This window comes from Cebus imitator, unplaced genomic scaffold (genome assembly GCF_001604975.1).
Source record: "Cebus imitator isolate Cc_AM_T3 unplaced genomic scaffold, Cebus_imitator-1.0 Scaffold73, whole genome shotgun sequence".
NCBI classification, from domain to species: domain Eukaryota; kingdom Metazoa; phylum Chordata; class Mammalia; order Primates; family Cebidae; genus Cebus; species Cebus imitator.
In genome coordinates this window covers 2,873,410-2,889,201 of record NW_016107388.1, presented here as the reverse complement: position 1 = coordinate 2,889,201, position 15,792 = coordinate 2,873,410, and the positions used below count along the sequence as shown (strand labels likewise).

General features: G+C 39.4%; 1 protein-coding gene across 1 annotated transcript in view; it reads left to right on the top strand.

The window, feature by feature from the left end:
• Window positions 1-15,792, top strand: part of PXDNL (peroxidasin like) — a 456,288-nt gene that overhangs the window by 136,026 nt on the left and 304,470 nt on the right. Inside the window, exon 2 of the mRNA XM_017531766.1 lies at window positions 8,648-8,719. Within this exon, the coding sequence (XP_017387255.1) occupies window positions 8,648-8,719 (72 nt within the window). The remainder of the gene's footprint in view (window positions 1-8,647; window positions 8,720-15,792) is intronic.

Sequence of the window (15,792 nt, the reverse complement as noted above, 5' to 3'; positions counted from 1 at the left end):
AAGAGAAGGGATTTAACATGAAACACTAATTGTCCTGCCTGAGAAAAGTAGGAACTGGGTTTAGAATAATGAGGTGGAAATTGTACTATAAAGGAAATCAGGAGATAGGTTTTAGGGTGCAGCCCTGGGCCCTCGGTGGCAGGCGGATGGTGGGTCTGGCGATCCGTCATTGGGATCTCAGCATGCTCACAATATATGTAAGCGCAGGTAGAGCAATGGAGGCAGTAAAATGCAGGTGGCAGCCGATACACTTGAGGGCCATTTCCTATGGCCACTGGCTTTGCTTCGAGGGGAAACAGATGTTCTGGGTCTTAACCTCGTCAGCTCTAAAGTCATCATGTTAACACCTGCCTTGAAACAGCTTGTGGAGCTTCAGCTGGGGTGAATGTGTGAGTGCCTTCCTGTTCTCTCCACTTCCCTTTCGGCTTTCTCTTCCGTAAAGTTAAAGGCTGGGCCAACTGATCGGGTAACCAGCTTTGTTTAAAAAAGATCGTGTCTTTCAAGTTTATAAAAGTAGTACTGGTTGTTTATAAAAACTGGGATGTTGATGAAATGTGTACCCTTAGTTCTTATGTTTGTACATACGTGTACTCCCTTGCTACTCACCTATTTTAACCTTCCACGAGTGCCTGACAGTACTCAACAGTAAGACACATGAAGCACATTTGTTTTTTTAGTATCTGAGGAGGATTAGTCCCAGGAACACCCAGGATATCAAAATCCACAGCCGTTCAAGTTTCTGATGGAAAATGGTGTAGTATTTTCTTATAACCCATGCACATTCTCCCTTATGCTTTCAATCGTCTCTAGATTACTTATCTAATTTAATGTAAGTCCTATGTAAAGAGTTGTAATTTTGTATTTTTCAGAATTGGTATTTTTCATTGTTGTATTTTTATTATTTATTTATTTATATTTTAGATGGAGTCTCACTCTGTCACCCAGGCTGGAGTGCAGTGTTGTGATCTTGGCTCACTGCAACCTCTGCCACCTGGGTTCAAGTGATTCTCCTGCCTCAGCCTCCTGAGTAGCTGGGATTACAGGTGTCCACCATCACACCCAGCTAATTTTTGTATTTTTAGTAGAGACAGGGTTTCATTATATTGGCCAGGCTGGTCTTGAACTCCTGACTTTGTAATCAACCCACCTTGGCCTCCCAAAGTGTTGGGATTATGGGGCATGAGCCACCACACCCAGCTATATTTTTATTTTTTATTGTTTCTTCCAAATATTTTTGATCTGTGGTCTGTTGAATCTGCAGACCCAAAAATAAGGCTGAACGTAATTGATTTTCTGATCCCAGGAACTTCGTGAACAAGCACTTCAGCAGAGCAAGTGCTCAGTTCTCCTTGGTCTAATCCACGAGCTTGAGAGGGAATGAAATCTACTTCTGGAAAATACTGTAGATGTGGGCTGGGAATTTCACTGAGGAGCAAAACGAAGATGCTAGATGGAAGAACTTTTATAAAGTTGTTCAAGTGTCTTCTCTGAAGCCTTTATAGTATTCCTATTTATGTATAAGTGCTTTAGCCATTGCTGGAGATCTGTAGGCAAGTATCAAACGTACGGAAAAAAAAAAAAGAAGAAGAAAAGAAAGGAAAAATCACCCCAGTGCCACCTGCCCCACACTAACTGCAGGCACGGTTCCCACAGGGTCTGCCCTTCCTTTCCGGCTGTCCTCACACTGTGGTCTCCTTCAGACTTTGCCACACCCACAGCTGTACTCCAGGGAACAAGGATGTGAGTGTGCATAAGGAGAGGGAGATTTTAAGGAATCGCCTCACACAGTTGTGGGGGCTGGCTGCCCTTGTATCTTCAGGGCAGGCTGGGGACACAGGGAGTTGCTGATGCTGCAGTTCAAGTCCAAGGGAGCTTGGGGGAAGCTTCCCTCTCCCTCAGGGGACCTTGGACTTTCCTCTTAAGGCCTTCAACTGATTGCACGAGGCCCCCCCTTATGTTGTGGAGCGTGATCTGCTTTACTCAAAGCCTACTGGTTTAAATGTTAATCATATTGTAAAAAATACCTTCAGAGCAACATCTAGACTGGTGTTTGGCCAAAAACTGAGTTCTGTGGGTACCGTGGCCTAGCCAAGTTGGTCCATAAAATTAAGCATCACAGCAGGTTAATACTGGGCCGGCAAATGACAGTGGAAGGTGACCTCAAGCCCTGGCCGTGAGGCAGCTGGCAGGCAGGAAGTGCACTGGAGATTCGAGAAAACTCAGGAGTCTTCCCAGCTGGGGACATGACTGGGAATCAGGCAAGACAGAGAGTGTCTTCCAGATGCTCTTCTGAAGCCTGGAAAATGTATTTCTAATTCCTACAATGAAGGGCTGTCAAATGGAATGATGAAGTCTTGTTTTACAGCAACAGGGAGAGTGTGGGAAATCTCCTTGATTTCTTCCCTTGACTCCAAGGCCGGGCAGTGCAGAGGTGTCCCGGTCCTGTCCCAGCACTGTCCTGCTGGAGGAGGCTCAGTCACGAAGGGCATGGCCTGAGGGAGGGGCCGTGGTGGGGAAGGGCTGACGAAGGGTGTGGCTACAGGGAGCAGAGCCTGCCCTCAATCTCATGCCAAAAATGGGCTGCAGGCAGGAGTGCACAGGAGTGGGTGTCTCCCAATAAAATAACACCCCAGCTTTCAGGAATGACCTTCTCCCTCCTCCCCTTCAAGGTCGCTTGGGGAGACAAGGACCTGCTTGCCTTTCTTTCTGCAGTGGCAGGCTTGTGCCATTCCAGTGACTTAATAGCATCCTTGCTTTCAATAGGAATGCTTTTGGCTCAGGTACAGATCTGCTTGATCTTTTTCTCAGGAAGACAGGCTTTCTGCCAGAAAGAATATTTCTCAGATTCGAGGGAAGCAAGTAGAATATTTTTCAGATTTGAGAGAAACACACAAACAGAAATCAGCCTGGTGACACGGTGCTCTCTGAGAGGTCCAGCTCATTTGTTGCGCTCTCTGAGCATGAGATTCTTAGCTACGATGGCCAGGTGTCTACTCCAACAAATCTGTAGACGGTGTTCAAGCGGGGCATTACCAGGAGGCCCCATGCCTCGCTGGACGAGCTGTGTGGCCTGGGTCTCACTTTCAAGAAGGGGCTCAAGTTCAGATTTTTGATTTTACCTCTTAACAACATTTTGCATTTAGCCTCAGCTACACGTAATATTTAGAGGATCACCTTTATCTTACAATTTATAGTGGACCGCACCATCTGTACTGCACACACTATGTAATGTCTTAAATTCTGGGCTGGGTACAGCGGCTCACACCTGCAATCCCAGCCCTTTGGGAGGCCGAGGCGGGCAAATCACCTGAGGTCAGGTGTCCGAGACCAGCCTGGCCAACATGGCGAAACCCCGTCTTTACTAAAAGTACAAAATTTAGCCGGGCGTGGTGGCAGGTGCTTGCAATCCAGCTATTTAGGAGGCTGAGGCAGGAGAATCGCTTGAACCCAGGAGGTGGAGGTTGCAGTGAGCTAAGATGGAGCCACTGCACTCTAGTCTGGACAATAAGAGGGAGACTCCATCTCAAAAATAAATAAATAAATAAATAAATAAAAAATAAATGCTGCAATTTGTGAATTAGGCAGTCACAGATAATTGTATTCTTTATATTAAATTCCTGTTTGTTTGTTGTTAATGTAAAATTTGCCCTAAACTCCACTGGAATCTTCAGGATATAGTCTAGGCTTCTCTGTCGCTCTGCGGGGTCTTTCTCTGCACATTTCTGCACAACCACGTGATGTAACTCTGTGAAACCCACTGAGAGGAGGCGTAATGTGCTGTGATGAGGGTCTGGTGTGCACTGTTAACTAGGGGACCAAATGGCGTGACCTGGAGCTATGATGGTTCATTTGGAGCTAGTTCATGAGGCTCTCTGTCCATCCCTTTTCTTCACCCTCAATCTGCCATCAGGAGTCATTTTCATCGCGTTTTGGTAGCAGGAATTTCTGAATTGAATTTGAGCTAGAAACTGACGTCTTATTGGTTAAAAATGTTGATTCCAAATTGCTTGTGCAGAAGAGCATTAAGTACTACTTCCCCAGCTTCATTGGCTTGTGCTGGGGAGAGTAGGGGAAGACAGATGGACAGACTTGTCTAACTGCTTCTAGTAATTTCCATGTGGCCAACTTTTATCTTGGTACAGTGAGTAGGACTGCTTCTGAACTGAGTTCCAACGAACAATGAATGGGATGAACATCGTTTTACACGGGGGTTGTTATTATCATGAATATTACTTTATCAATATTATGTATATTACAATGGGATGAAGGAGATATAATAATTCAATTTTCACTCTATGTAAGGAGTGAAAATACAATTCTAAATTTTATGCTAAGGGAAGTTTTATATGAACGACAAGTTTTGTATCAATGAAATTTCTAGTGACCGATCTTGAGTGAAATAGAGGCATTATGGGAAGTGATTTTATTTCTGGGTAAACGTACATACATACACAGAAAGTAGCATGATCCAAATTCTGTGGCCATTTGAATTTAAATAATCTAATTTTCAGAAATATACTTACCCTACAATAGGTAATACGTTGTACAAGGCCCTGTATGCAATCCTAAAGACCTGGGATTCATATTAAGAAGGGATATCTTTTCCTAGAATTTCAGTTTATAATGTATGTACCTATAAAAATTTATGTGCCTGAATATACCAGCCAGAGAGGATCGAGTGCTAACATACTCATTTTCGTATATTTCAATATGACTTATTGGGATTTAAGTCAATCTGGAGAAACTCTTTGGGTGTCCAACCATACTTTTTTTTTTATTTTTTTGAGGCAAGGTCTCACTCTGGTGGCCCAGGCTGGAGTGCCATGGTGCGATCACGGCTCATTATAGCTTTGACCTCCTGGGAAGTGATCCACCCACCTCAGGCTCCTAAGTAGCTGCAACCACAGATGTGCACCATCATGTCTGGCTAATTTCTGTTTTTTTTTTTTTTTTTTAGAGATGAGGTCTTGCCATGTAACCCAGGCTGTCTCAAACTCCTGGGCTGAAAGGATCCTCCTTCCTCAGCCTCCTAAATCACTGGGGTTACAGGCATGAGCTACTGCACCCACTCCAGCCCACACTCAGCTTCGCAGGCATTCCCTGAGCATGCCTCAGTGGTGAGAACAGGGTGTGGCCAAAGTCAGTGGTCAGAGTCTCATAGTCCACTGAGTGAGCCTGAGTACCTTGGAGACCTTACTATGGCACCAGCTTACAAGCGAAATGTGTCTTTCTAGGGGAAGAGCTTATGTCTGCTTACTTGTGGAGAAAACAAGGAGGGAATTCTGATAACAGATATATATATACACATATATATATCTGTTATCAATCAATCTATCTATCTATCTGGATTGATTTGAAAGCCAAGGTGCCATATATATGTGACATATATATATATATATATATATGTCACATATGTATGTGTGTATGTGTGGCATATATATATATATATATATATATGGCACCTTGGCTTTCAAATCAATCCAGTGATGTTTAAATTTACGATTTAAACTTATATATAAATATAAGTTTATCATGTATAAATATATTATACAAAATATATATATATATATTAGAAATCCATTCTTTCATATACATATATTTTTTCCTTCAAATGTCAATATATATAATTGAAACATATATATAAATATATATTGGTGATAAGCTCCAGCATCTTTTCACGTTATTTTCAATTATATTACCATTATAATACATGTGGCTGAAAATAATTTGCAATGGCATCATTTTGTAAAACTGAAGATGTACATACTAATCCCAATTCCAAATATTTAGCCTAGACAAACATTTCTTCAAAAGTACAAGGAGACATGCATGCATATTTATTGCAATATTGTTAGTAAGTAATGTTGCAAAAATTTGGGAACAATCAAAATGCCTGTCAGTGAAGGAATCTATAAAGGAACCGTGTGGTCTGTCTGCAGCGTAGGGTACTGTAGAGAAGGTAGACAAAAATGCTCAGTCCTCTATGTGTAGACAAGTAACAACATAGCAAATATGTAGTGGAAGCAAAAAGGGAAGTTTTAACATCCATATAACATTTGATAGCTATTTTGTAAATCTGAAAGCACAAAATGTTTTATATCTGCTCATATATTATGTTTATTTTCATGTATAGTCAGTTTTTGACTTAACGATGATGCAACTTATGATTTTTGACTTTACCATGTTGTGAAAAGATTGCGATTTTGTTGTAATGTACAATAGTGAGCAATGGCATGAGATAGTCTACATTTATTAGAAAATAGGGTATGTGTTAGATAATTTTGCCCAGCTGCAGGCGAGTGCAAGTGTCCTGAGCATAGTGAAGGTAGGCTGGGCTAAGCTATGATTTTGGCAGTTTGGTTATATTATGGATTTTTGTCTTACAATATTTTCAACTTACAGTGGATTTATCAGGACATAATCCCATCACGTCACATTTGTTTACATTTCATCTTATATATGTTTACATTTCATCTTATAATCATTCACATACATACAAATGTACATCTGAAGAAGAGTGTCAAACACGAGTGTTTACATCTGGAGTGAGAGGCAAAGCTAAAATTAAAATGGTGCTTAAAAGATGTTCATTTTATCTACAGCATGTTTTTATATATAATTTGTGTAGTAAAAATACACGCATGTGGAATTATGAGTAGAAGCATCTATATCAGGGTGTAAATATTAATAGTAGTTAATTCTGGATGTAGACAGTAAGAATTATTATTTTCTCATTAGTACTTTTCTGAATTTTTCAGAAATTTCAAAGCCTAAGATAAGGAAAATAGTTTATCTTTTTATATTTGCTTCCTTCTTGTATTGTGGGAATCTCATTTTGGGAGACTTATTAGGATTATTGTTTAATGCAAGAGGAAAACCCTTTTTATAACCACCAATGTTTAGCTTCTGTTTTTAAGAGAAACCAGTGGTTTCCAGGGTATTTGGGCCTATATAACTTAATGCCTTGTATGTTTATAGGGAGAATCTCATATAACTTAGTTTCCTTTACCAATATAGTCTAGACATGCCAAACAGCAATGCATGGTATATAAGCGGTGCATTCCATTTAGCAAGGAGGTATAGTCACTGAGTTATTTAATAATGTAATTGAAAATAACAGCTTCTATAAAATTATGCTCATTTGGCCAAAGTCTAGAGAAACATGAAATGATAGGATTTTAAGGTGCTCTCATAAAGATTTGTGAGTCAGGTATTCTAAGATGGAACAACTTTTTATGGTGGTGAAGGATTTCATTTTGAGAAATTCATTGAGAGGAAGTAAAGATAGTTTTTTTTTCATCTTAGTCTATTATTGACATTCTAGTAGCCTATAAAATTTCCCTGATACACTTCTCCTTGGGCCTCACATTTCCAAACAAATCACTTCATCTTTCTTCTTACTGCTTGCATTAGAGATAGAAATTCAGCTCGAATTAGTTTAACAAAATGACAGTTTCTGGTGTCAGGGATCTGGAAGGTGAAGGAGTAAATTTGGTCTCCGGCCATCCTGGGTCCAGGGCTTTGTTTCTTTTGTTTCCTATATTGGCCCTATGTGTTTCTGCTGGGCTTTCTTCCTAGCCTGGTGCTTTCTAGTGTGGGCAAGATGAGTGAGTGGCCCCACATGCTCCTTTTCCTTAGAACTCTGAACCCCTGTTTTATTTAGCAGCCCTGTCAGTCAGTGCTTGAGGACATCTCCAGCTGGCCTTGCTTGGGTCATATGTTCCCCATGGAAGAAACAGTATGTCCATGGTTATGCTGCCTCCAGTTAACCATCCTGTTCCAAGCAGGAAGAGGCCCCTGCTTGACATCTCTACCGTAATCACATGCAGTGGGGTAATCACATGCCTGGTTTTCCAACTGATAGAGGGGCTCTAGACAGAGCAGTCCCCACGTCTGCCAAGTGTGTATGGCATTTGCTTGCTCCTCTGTTGCATCACAAACACTCTACACCCTAATCCTGTAATAACTTGCTTATCGTCCCCCCTACTGAACTATCTGTGCCCAGGACCCGATCTTCCTTATCTTGGCATCCTTATTACTTAACATGATAGGTGGCTGACACTCAATTATTCACATGCTGAAGAAAGAAAGATGTGAATTCATACAAGAGAATGTTGGTTGTGGAGTAATGATACTCTCAAACTAATTATTCTGTTGATTTAATACTTTGTAGAGGGCCATTGTATTCCTGTACTGTGAAGAATAATTAAGTAATTAATCATTTTGGCTAAATTCAAGCAGTAGTGCTGAGTTGAGTTGATAATGTGGCATCTAATATATCAATATGATTTTCCAAACTAAATGTACTCAATTGGCATGTTGCCATGTATGAAATTTGTTTTACTAGCATACAAATAAAACCTAAAATAAATAGTGTAACTGTCTTTAATATTTTGCAGAGTTCTATAAGGAGCCATGTCTGGCATCTTGGGAGTGGTATATGGCCCCAGAGAGGCATAATTGGCTGTAGACAGTGGACTTCCCTAATGATGAGTGTATGATGTGTACTAGTTCTGTCTCCTTTATATTGAGTCCTCCAGCACTGCATGCTCGATCATAAAAGGAGAATGAACTTTCAAGCTTCTGGAAATAATGGCAGAACACAGTCAACATATTATAATTGCTCTTCACTTTCTTATGTTCCTAGAGACTTGAGGTTTAACAGAATAAGAGAAATTCCAGGGAGCGCCTTCAAGAAACTCAAGAATTTGAACACTCTGTAAGTACTTATTGCTTATCTATAAGGTTCGTAAAATTACATGCTGGTTGGATTGAAATTTACCATGAAAGTCATTCTGAGTGTAAAGAACGGCTGGGAGAAGAATGACACCTTGTAGATGTCTTACAACTGGTAAAATTCTGCTGCTGCTTTACACTGCCTGTGTTTTCACAACCTTTTGAACTTGGAAGATATTCCTATTTATCCTACTTATTTGGATTCTATGTGCTTAGAAAAGCTTCATGAGAAGAAGAAATAGAGAGAAGGAGGGATTAAATAGCTTGTCTCTGAGTCCCATGGCAAGAGAGCAATAGAAATGAAATTAAAATTTACAACTTCTTACTTCAAAAGCCCATGCTCTTCTCAGTATGCTACTGGGCTTTCTTATTCGTGATACTCTAAAAAAAAAATGTAGAGATGCTGTTTTATGATAGTCTTAAATGAAAAAAAATCATGTAGAGAAAAAAAATGACAACTTTCTGACTAAGCACCGATAAACATTTCCAAGTTTAAAGGCATTTATTTTATTCACTCAACAGTATCTATTATCTACTGTGGGCAACCAGTTGGCTGGTTTTGTATCTGGATCCAAAGACACATGCGCCTGCTGTGATAGAATTGATGGTCTCACATTGCGGGGCGGTCAGGAAACCAACACCCAACTGTAATATGTCTGTAATAAAAAAAATCTATGTATGTAGTAAGTGCTGTAAGGAGAAGAGAAAAGTCTTATGCCAGATGATGACCAGAGGCTCAATATGTAAAAATCTTCCTAAGCCACATTTAGATTAATCCACTGAGTGAATACACTGAGAGTTAAGAATGTTCAGTGAGGCTAGACCCATGTGGGTGTGTTTGTCTTCTTGTCATAATATTCGCAGGATAGAGTTAACGATTTTATCAACTTGGCTGAACTTCTCCCCGTTTTCAGGCCAAGCTGGCCCTTCTAACTTTAGAGTTGAGATCACAACTTTACACTTGTGCTTTTCCCATCTGGTTTCTTTCCAGTAACTGATGCCTGAACACACGTATTTTTATCACAGTATCTCTGTTTGGGATGATGTAAGAACATAAGAAAGTAAGGACTACAGGGTTTATTCTTTGTTTTACAATAAAGCAATGATTATCAAAGTGCAATGTACAAGAACATTTCCTGGAGCGCTTGTGGACATGCAAATTCCCAGCCCTCTTCCTTAGGGATTCTAATTTAGGACTTCTCAGGATGGACCCAAAGATCTGCATTTTATTGAGTATTTTTATTTTTATTCTTTGAGACGGAGCCTCATTCTGTTACCCAGGCTGGAGTGCAGTGGCGCGATCTCAGTTCATTGCAACCTCCTGGGTTCAAGCAATTCTCCTGCCTCAGCCTCCTGAGTAGCCAGGCTTACAGGCACCTGCCAGCACGCCCAGCTAAGTTTTGTATTTTTAGTAGAGACAGGGTTCCACCATATTGGCTAGGCTGGTCTTCAACTCCTCACTTCAGGTGATCTGCCTGCCTTGACCTCCCAAAGTGCTGGGATTACAGGCATCAGCCACTGAGCCCAGCCTATTGAGTATCTTTTGATGAGAATTTCTGGGATGTCCAATAGTTAAATAGAACCATCAATGAAACCTTTCACCACTGTCTACATGTAGATGATAGATAACCAAATATTTTATTCATTGATTAAACTGTAAATCTGATCAAGTCTTATCAAATATTTTCATTAGACATAGTTGCCATTTAAAAAATTTAAGGAGTGTGACAAACTGATAAAATCTATTGGGGTTTGTCTACATTTTGGGTTCCAGTACATAATACATTAATTATTGATGAACAATCCACCTCTTCACTTGGTAGAAACCATGGATATTATTAATTCGTTTCAAATATTTTTAATTAGAAAACCATAATAAAATAGTAACTATGTTGTTAGTTACAAGCCTCATTACTTTATACTAGTTGCTTTATATACATTATCTATATTCCTTTCTCTCATGCTGTGTGCTACGTGTTTACGTTCATTTTGCAGATGGGGAAATCGAGGTTCATGGCTATAATGTCATTTACCCTAATTGATGCAGATAGAAAGGAGCAGAGTCAGGGTTCCACCCAGTTTGATCTGTTAACTGCCTTACTATGTGGCTTCTCATTATAGCATTCAGGAAGAGTACTTCCCTGGAATACAGACAGTAGGTCATTTAAACAGTAAGTTGTGTGTACATGTGGGGTATGTGTGTGTGTGTGTGTGTGTGTGAGAGAGAGAGAGACACACACACACACACACACACACACACACACACACACACACAGAGAGACTTCTGTCTAGAAAGTGAGCTAAGCAGTCAGACACTTAACACTCCTGAGACTTCAGAAAATTTCTGATAGACCAGTTAAGTGAAGACCCAAAGGTCTTTCCTAATTTATTATCAGAACAAAAGAAATAAGGACACATTTTAAAAAGTAAAGTTAAAATTTTCATGAAGGATATGAAAAATTTTGACCATATGGATCTTATACCAACATAGCGTTACAAAGCAAAATCAAGCATCTGGTGATTCTATTTCCTTGCATTGCCGTTATGCTGCACAGAAACTCCACTGTTTTCTTACAATTTAAAAAAATGCCAACCACATGGCTTCTGTATTGTAAAAGAGAGGGGTTTCTCAAAAAGAGTTGGCATTTTTGCATGAAACAGAGCTTGCTAAGAGGTTTACTTAATAAAAAATATGGAAATGTTATATACTGCTGGATCCTAAGTGCTAGAGGGTGAGATCAAGGATCTCTTATCAGACCCTGGATTTCACCTGCTGCAGCACAGCCAAGTGGTGCCTGGCAGAGCTCTGTGACTTGCCAGGACGCCTCTGCCTTCCAGTTTTTGGATGAAACTGATAAGAGTAATACATTTGGGAAACAGGTTCCAATTCAATTGCGGACAACACGATTATGCTTATAAAAAAGACGATTGAGCCCTAGAGGAACAGCAATAGCTAATAAACGCCAAGGACAACAGAGTAGAGTATACCACAGAAATAAATGCATGCCACTATTTAAATAGTAACAACTGAAATATGAAGAGCCGAGTCTAGGGCTGACATCCCTCCCTCGTGTGCATTCTGGAAAAAGGCCTAATTGAAAAGCAAGGTGAAGAGAACCTTGAGAAGCATGTCAAAACGGAGGGGCTGGGGTATTTCTGGTCCTTCTAATTGTTTTGTGAAGCATGGCAAGTTATTTAACTCCTTAAACCTTAACTTTACCAGCATGTCCTCTGACTTTTCATTTTGAAAATTTCGAGCCTACCCAGATCTCAAAAAAAGAGGATGATAACTGCTTTGTACCTTTTACCTAAATTCACCAGTTAACATTCTGCCACATTCATGTCTCTGTCTCTCCCCACGCTCATCTATGTGTGTTTATTTTAATTTGGACATACAGCTCCCAAATATATATATTACACTTTATTCCTAGGTAAGATATATAGATATAAGTACAGTATATAGAGTGCATAAATACATATCACATATAATTAATGTATGTATTAATATTGTTACATGACACTAAATTATGTTCTATTTATTTCATGCTAGTAGGTAAAATGCAGTTGATTTTTATATATTGATATTGTATCCAGTGACTTTACTAAATTAATCCAAATTCTACTCATTTGTTTATGTCTTCTGGATTTTTGTAGGTACACAATCATGTCCTTTGGAAATAAAAAAATTTCCTTTCCAGCCTGTATAACAGTCTCAGGGGACAGCACGTGATATTAGCTGTAGATTTTTTTGTAAAGCTTATATTGAGAAGATAGTGGCCTATGATGAGCTAGTGATTGATTTGTGGCGAAACCACTGATAAGAGCTAGGTCATTTTGTCTTTGCTCTGACGATGTTCCAAAGTGAATGCATTATTCTCACTTTTGCTGTTCAACAATCAACCTTATCACCAGTGGCTAATCGACTAATTTATCTCCACAAATTTGGCACTGCAGCATAAATTGCACCGAACTTCACCAACATGAGACCAATTCTTCTGCCCGTTGACCCAATCCAATCCTAGGCATAGTTCTCCTGAAGCAATTTCCACACTCAGTGGGGCCCGAGGGCTGAATGCAGTGCTAGCTTATTGGAAAATGGTCACAGTAAGGCAACATCAAAAGGGCTCTGGCTGCTCTTTTCCTAATAATACATTTCTCTTCCTCATTGTTCTATAAAACGAAGTCACAACATCAGGAGAATAAAACCAAGTTAAATGGTCTTGTCTATTTTTCAAACTTTTATAGTCGATCATGGCAGAAATGCTGTGGATGGCTATGGGGTGGGTGAGAAGAATCAGGGCAGATCACAGCAAACTTCATATTACTAAATAGTTGACTTTAATATCTACTGGAAGATTTATGTTATTTTCTCATCTGGCCTGTACATTGTTAAATTTTGAATATTACTCTTAATCTCTTGACTTTGTCACTGTTTTTCTCTATACAATAAAGGAACATTTAAGATACAGTACTCCTATGGAATCAATTCAAACTCACTGGATTTTCTTTTCCCTCTTTCTTTCTTTCTCTTTCTTTCTTTCTTTCTTTCTTTCTTTCTTTCTTTCTTTCTTTCTTTCTTTCTTTCTTTCTTTCTCTCTCTCTCTCTCTCTCTCTCTCTTTCTTTCTTTCTTTCTTTCTTTCTTTCTTTTCTTTCTTTTTAACTGAGGCACAGAGTGTGCAGTGGCATGATCTCAGATCACTGCAACCTCTGTCTCCTGGGTTCAAGCGATTCTCCTGCTGCCTCAGCCTTACCACTTGTTGGGATTACAGGCATACACCACCACGCCTAGCTAATCTTTTGTATTTTTAGTAGAGATGGGGTTTTACCATGTTGGCCAGGCTGGTCTTGAGCTCCTGACCTCAGGTGATCCACCCATCTTGGCCTCCCAAAGCGCTGGGATTACAGGCGTGAGCCACTGTGCCGGCTTTGATTTTCATTGTACAAAGAACATTTTATCTGTGAAACAGATCAATAATGAGAATTTTTCTAAAGTCAATAAAATGTTTAATCAAAAATAAAAAGTAACAAATACATAATTAAAAAGAAATATTACTAATGTATGCACAATTGCAATACTAAATATATTATAGACTTCCCCCTGACTAGAAATATAAAATTAAAAATTATAAAAGGATTTTCTGTTTTTTATACATATACTATATGTGAAGTGTTGTGGTAGGTGTTCTACAAAGACTAAACATGTGACCTACAGTAAATTGTTTTACTCCTTGGATCACAGTTTCTTCACCTACAAAGCTAAGAGATTGTGTCTAATGGCTGGGCGCAGTGGCTCACGCCTATAATCCCAGCACTTTGGGAGGCCAAGCCAGGCGGATCACAAGGTCAAGAGATCGAGATCATCCTGGCCAACATGGAGAAACACTGTCTCTACGGAAAATACAAAAATTAGCCGGGTGTGGTGTCATGTGCCTGTGGTCCCAGCTAGTCAGGAGGCTGAGGCGGATGAATTGCTTGAACCCAGGAGGCAGAGGTTGCAGTGAGCCGAGATTGTGCCACTGCACTCCAGTCTGGCAACAGAGCAAGACTCCGTCTTAAAAAAAAAAAAAAAAAAAAGAGATTGTGTCTTCTAGTATTAAAAATTTACCCAATTTTCAAAAGAGTCAAAGATACAGCTATAGGCAAGATAAAAGGAAAATTGTTAAAATCACAGGTTAAAAAATACAGTGTGTTAATGGAAATGTTTCAAGTCTCGTAACAGATGTGTTATTTGCCCACTTTCCCCTTTCAAGCTCAGTAGACCGTTCTCAGATTCATGAGAAAATGACAATGAAACCAGAAGTGGGCTCTACGTGGGTACTGCCATGTTTTTCCTCCAGTGTGTCTTGTCTGAAGGGTTAGACACGGTAACCAGCCAAAGACGTCTCTTTTTTCTTCAAGCATGTTTTTTGACTTGGAAATTTTACTAGTGTTTCTTTAAAAATCTCTTAAAAATGTAATGATGAGACGTTTGCCCCCATATTAATTGTTTCATCCTCTTATTCATTGTTCTTTACTTGTGTGTCCTATTAGTAGAAGAAAAAGGCTATGAAGTATACAAGTAGGAAATGTGTAAGCACTAAATCAAATTTGAAATTCTTACCCATTGGTAATTTTTTATGTTGTTTAAATGTGATTTTTGACATAGTTTTCAACGATGGTAAAACACTGTCATAAAAACACATGAAATCATTCTAACAGCGTCTAAGTGTAAACACAATGATAGCCTTTAGAGTCTTCTACCTGGGTGAGAGCTCGAGGTCTGACTTTCATTAGCTGTATGATGTCAGTCTCCGTATCTATAAAAGAAGATAATCAGAGCTCACATAATTAATGTAATGATTAAACGTAGTAATACATGTAAAATATACTGTGAGGAACACAAGGAAGCTATATTATTTTTCTAGGGCTGCTGTTAAAAAAAAAAGTCACCAAAGCCTTGGTGTCTTAAATCAAAGAAATGGATTCTCTCTCAACTCTGGAGACCGGAATCCTGAAACGCTGGTGTGTGCAGGACTGCCTTCTTCCAGACGCTCTGGGAGAGAGAATCTTCTCCCTGCCTCTTTTAGCGTCTGGGGGATGCAGCATTCCTTGGTGTTTCTTGCTTTGAGGCCATATCACTCCAATCTCTGCCTCTCTCTCTCACTAAGAATTGCCTTCCATTCAGTGTCTGTGGAGTCTCCCTTCTACACAGATAGTTGTCATTGGATTAAGGGTCTACTCTGAATAATCCCGTTTCAAGATCCTTAATTGATCACACCCCTTTTCCTTATCAGATAAGATTTACAGATTCCAGGAATTTCATTTTGGGTGGCCGTTATTCAGCCCACTACAGAAAGGAAAACATTTATTATCAATAGTTATGATTAGTAATAATGAGAGTAATTACAGTCATTGTTCTGTAAGAGGAACATATATTTAAACACCCTAATTTCGACTTTCAAAACGAAGAATGATGCATAAATAAGGCTACACTTTATGTGACTTTGGAAACTAACCCCCAAAAAGGAAACATTGTATGAAGACCAAGACATCATACCTTCTAAGAATCAAATATT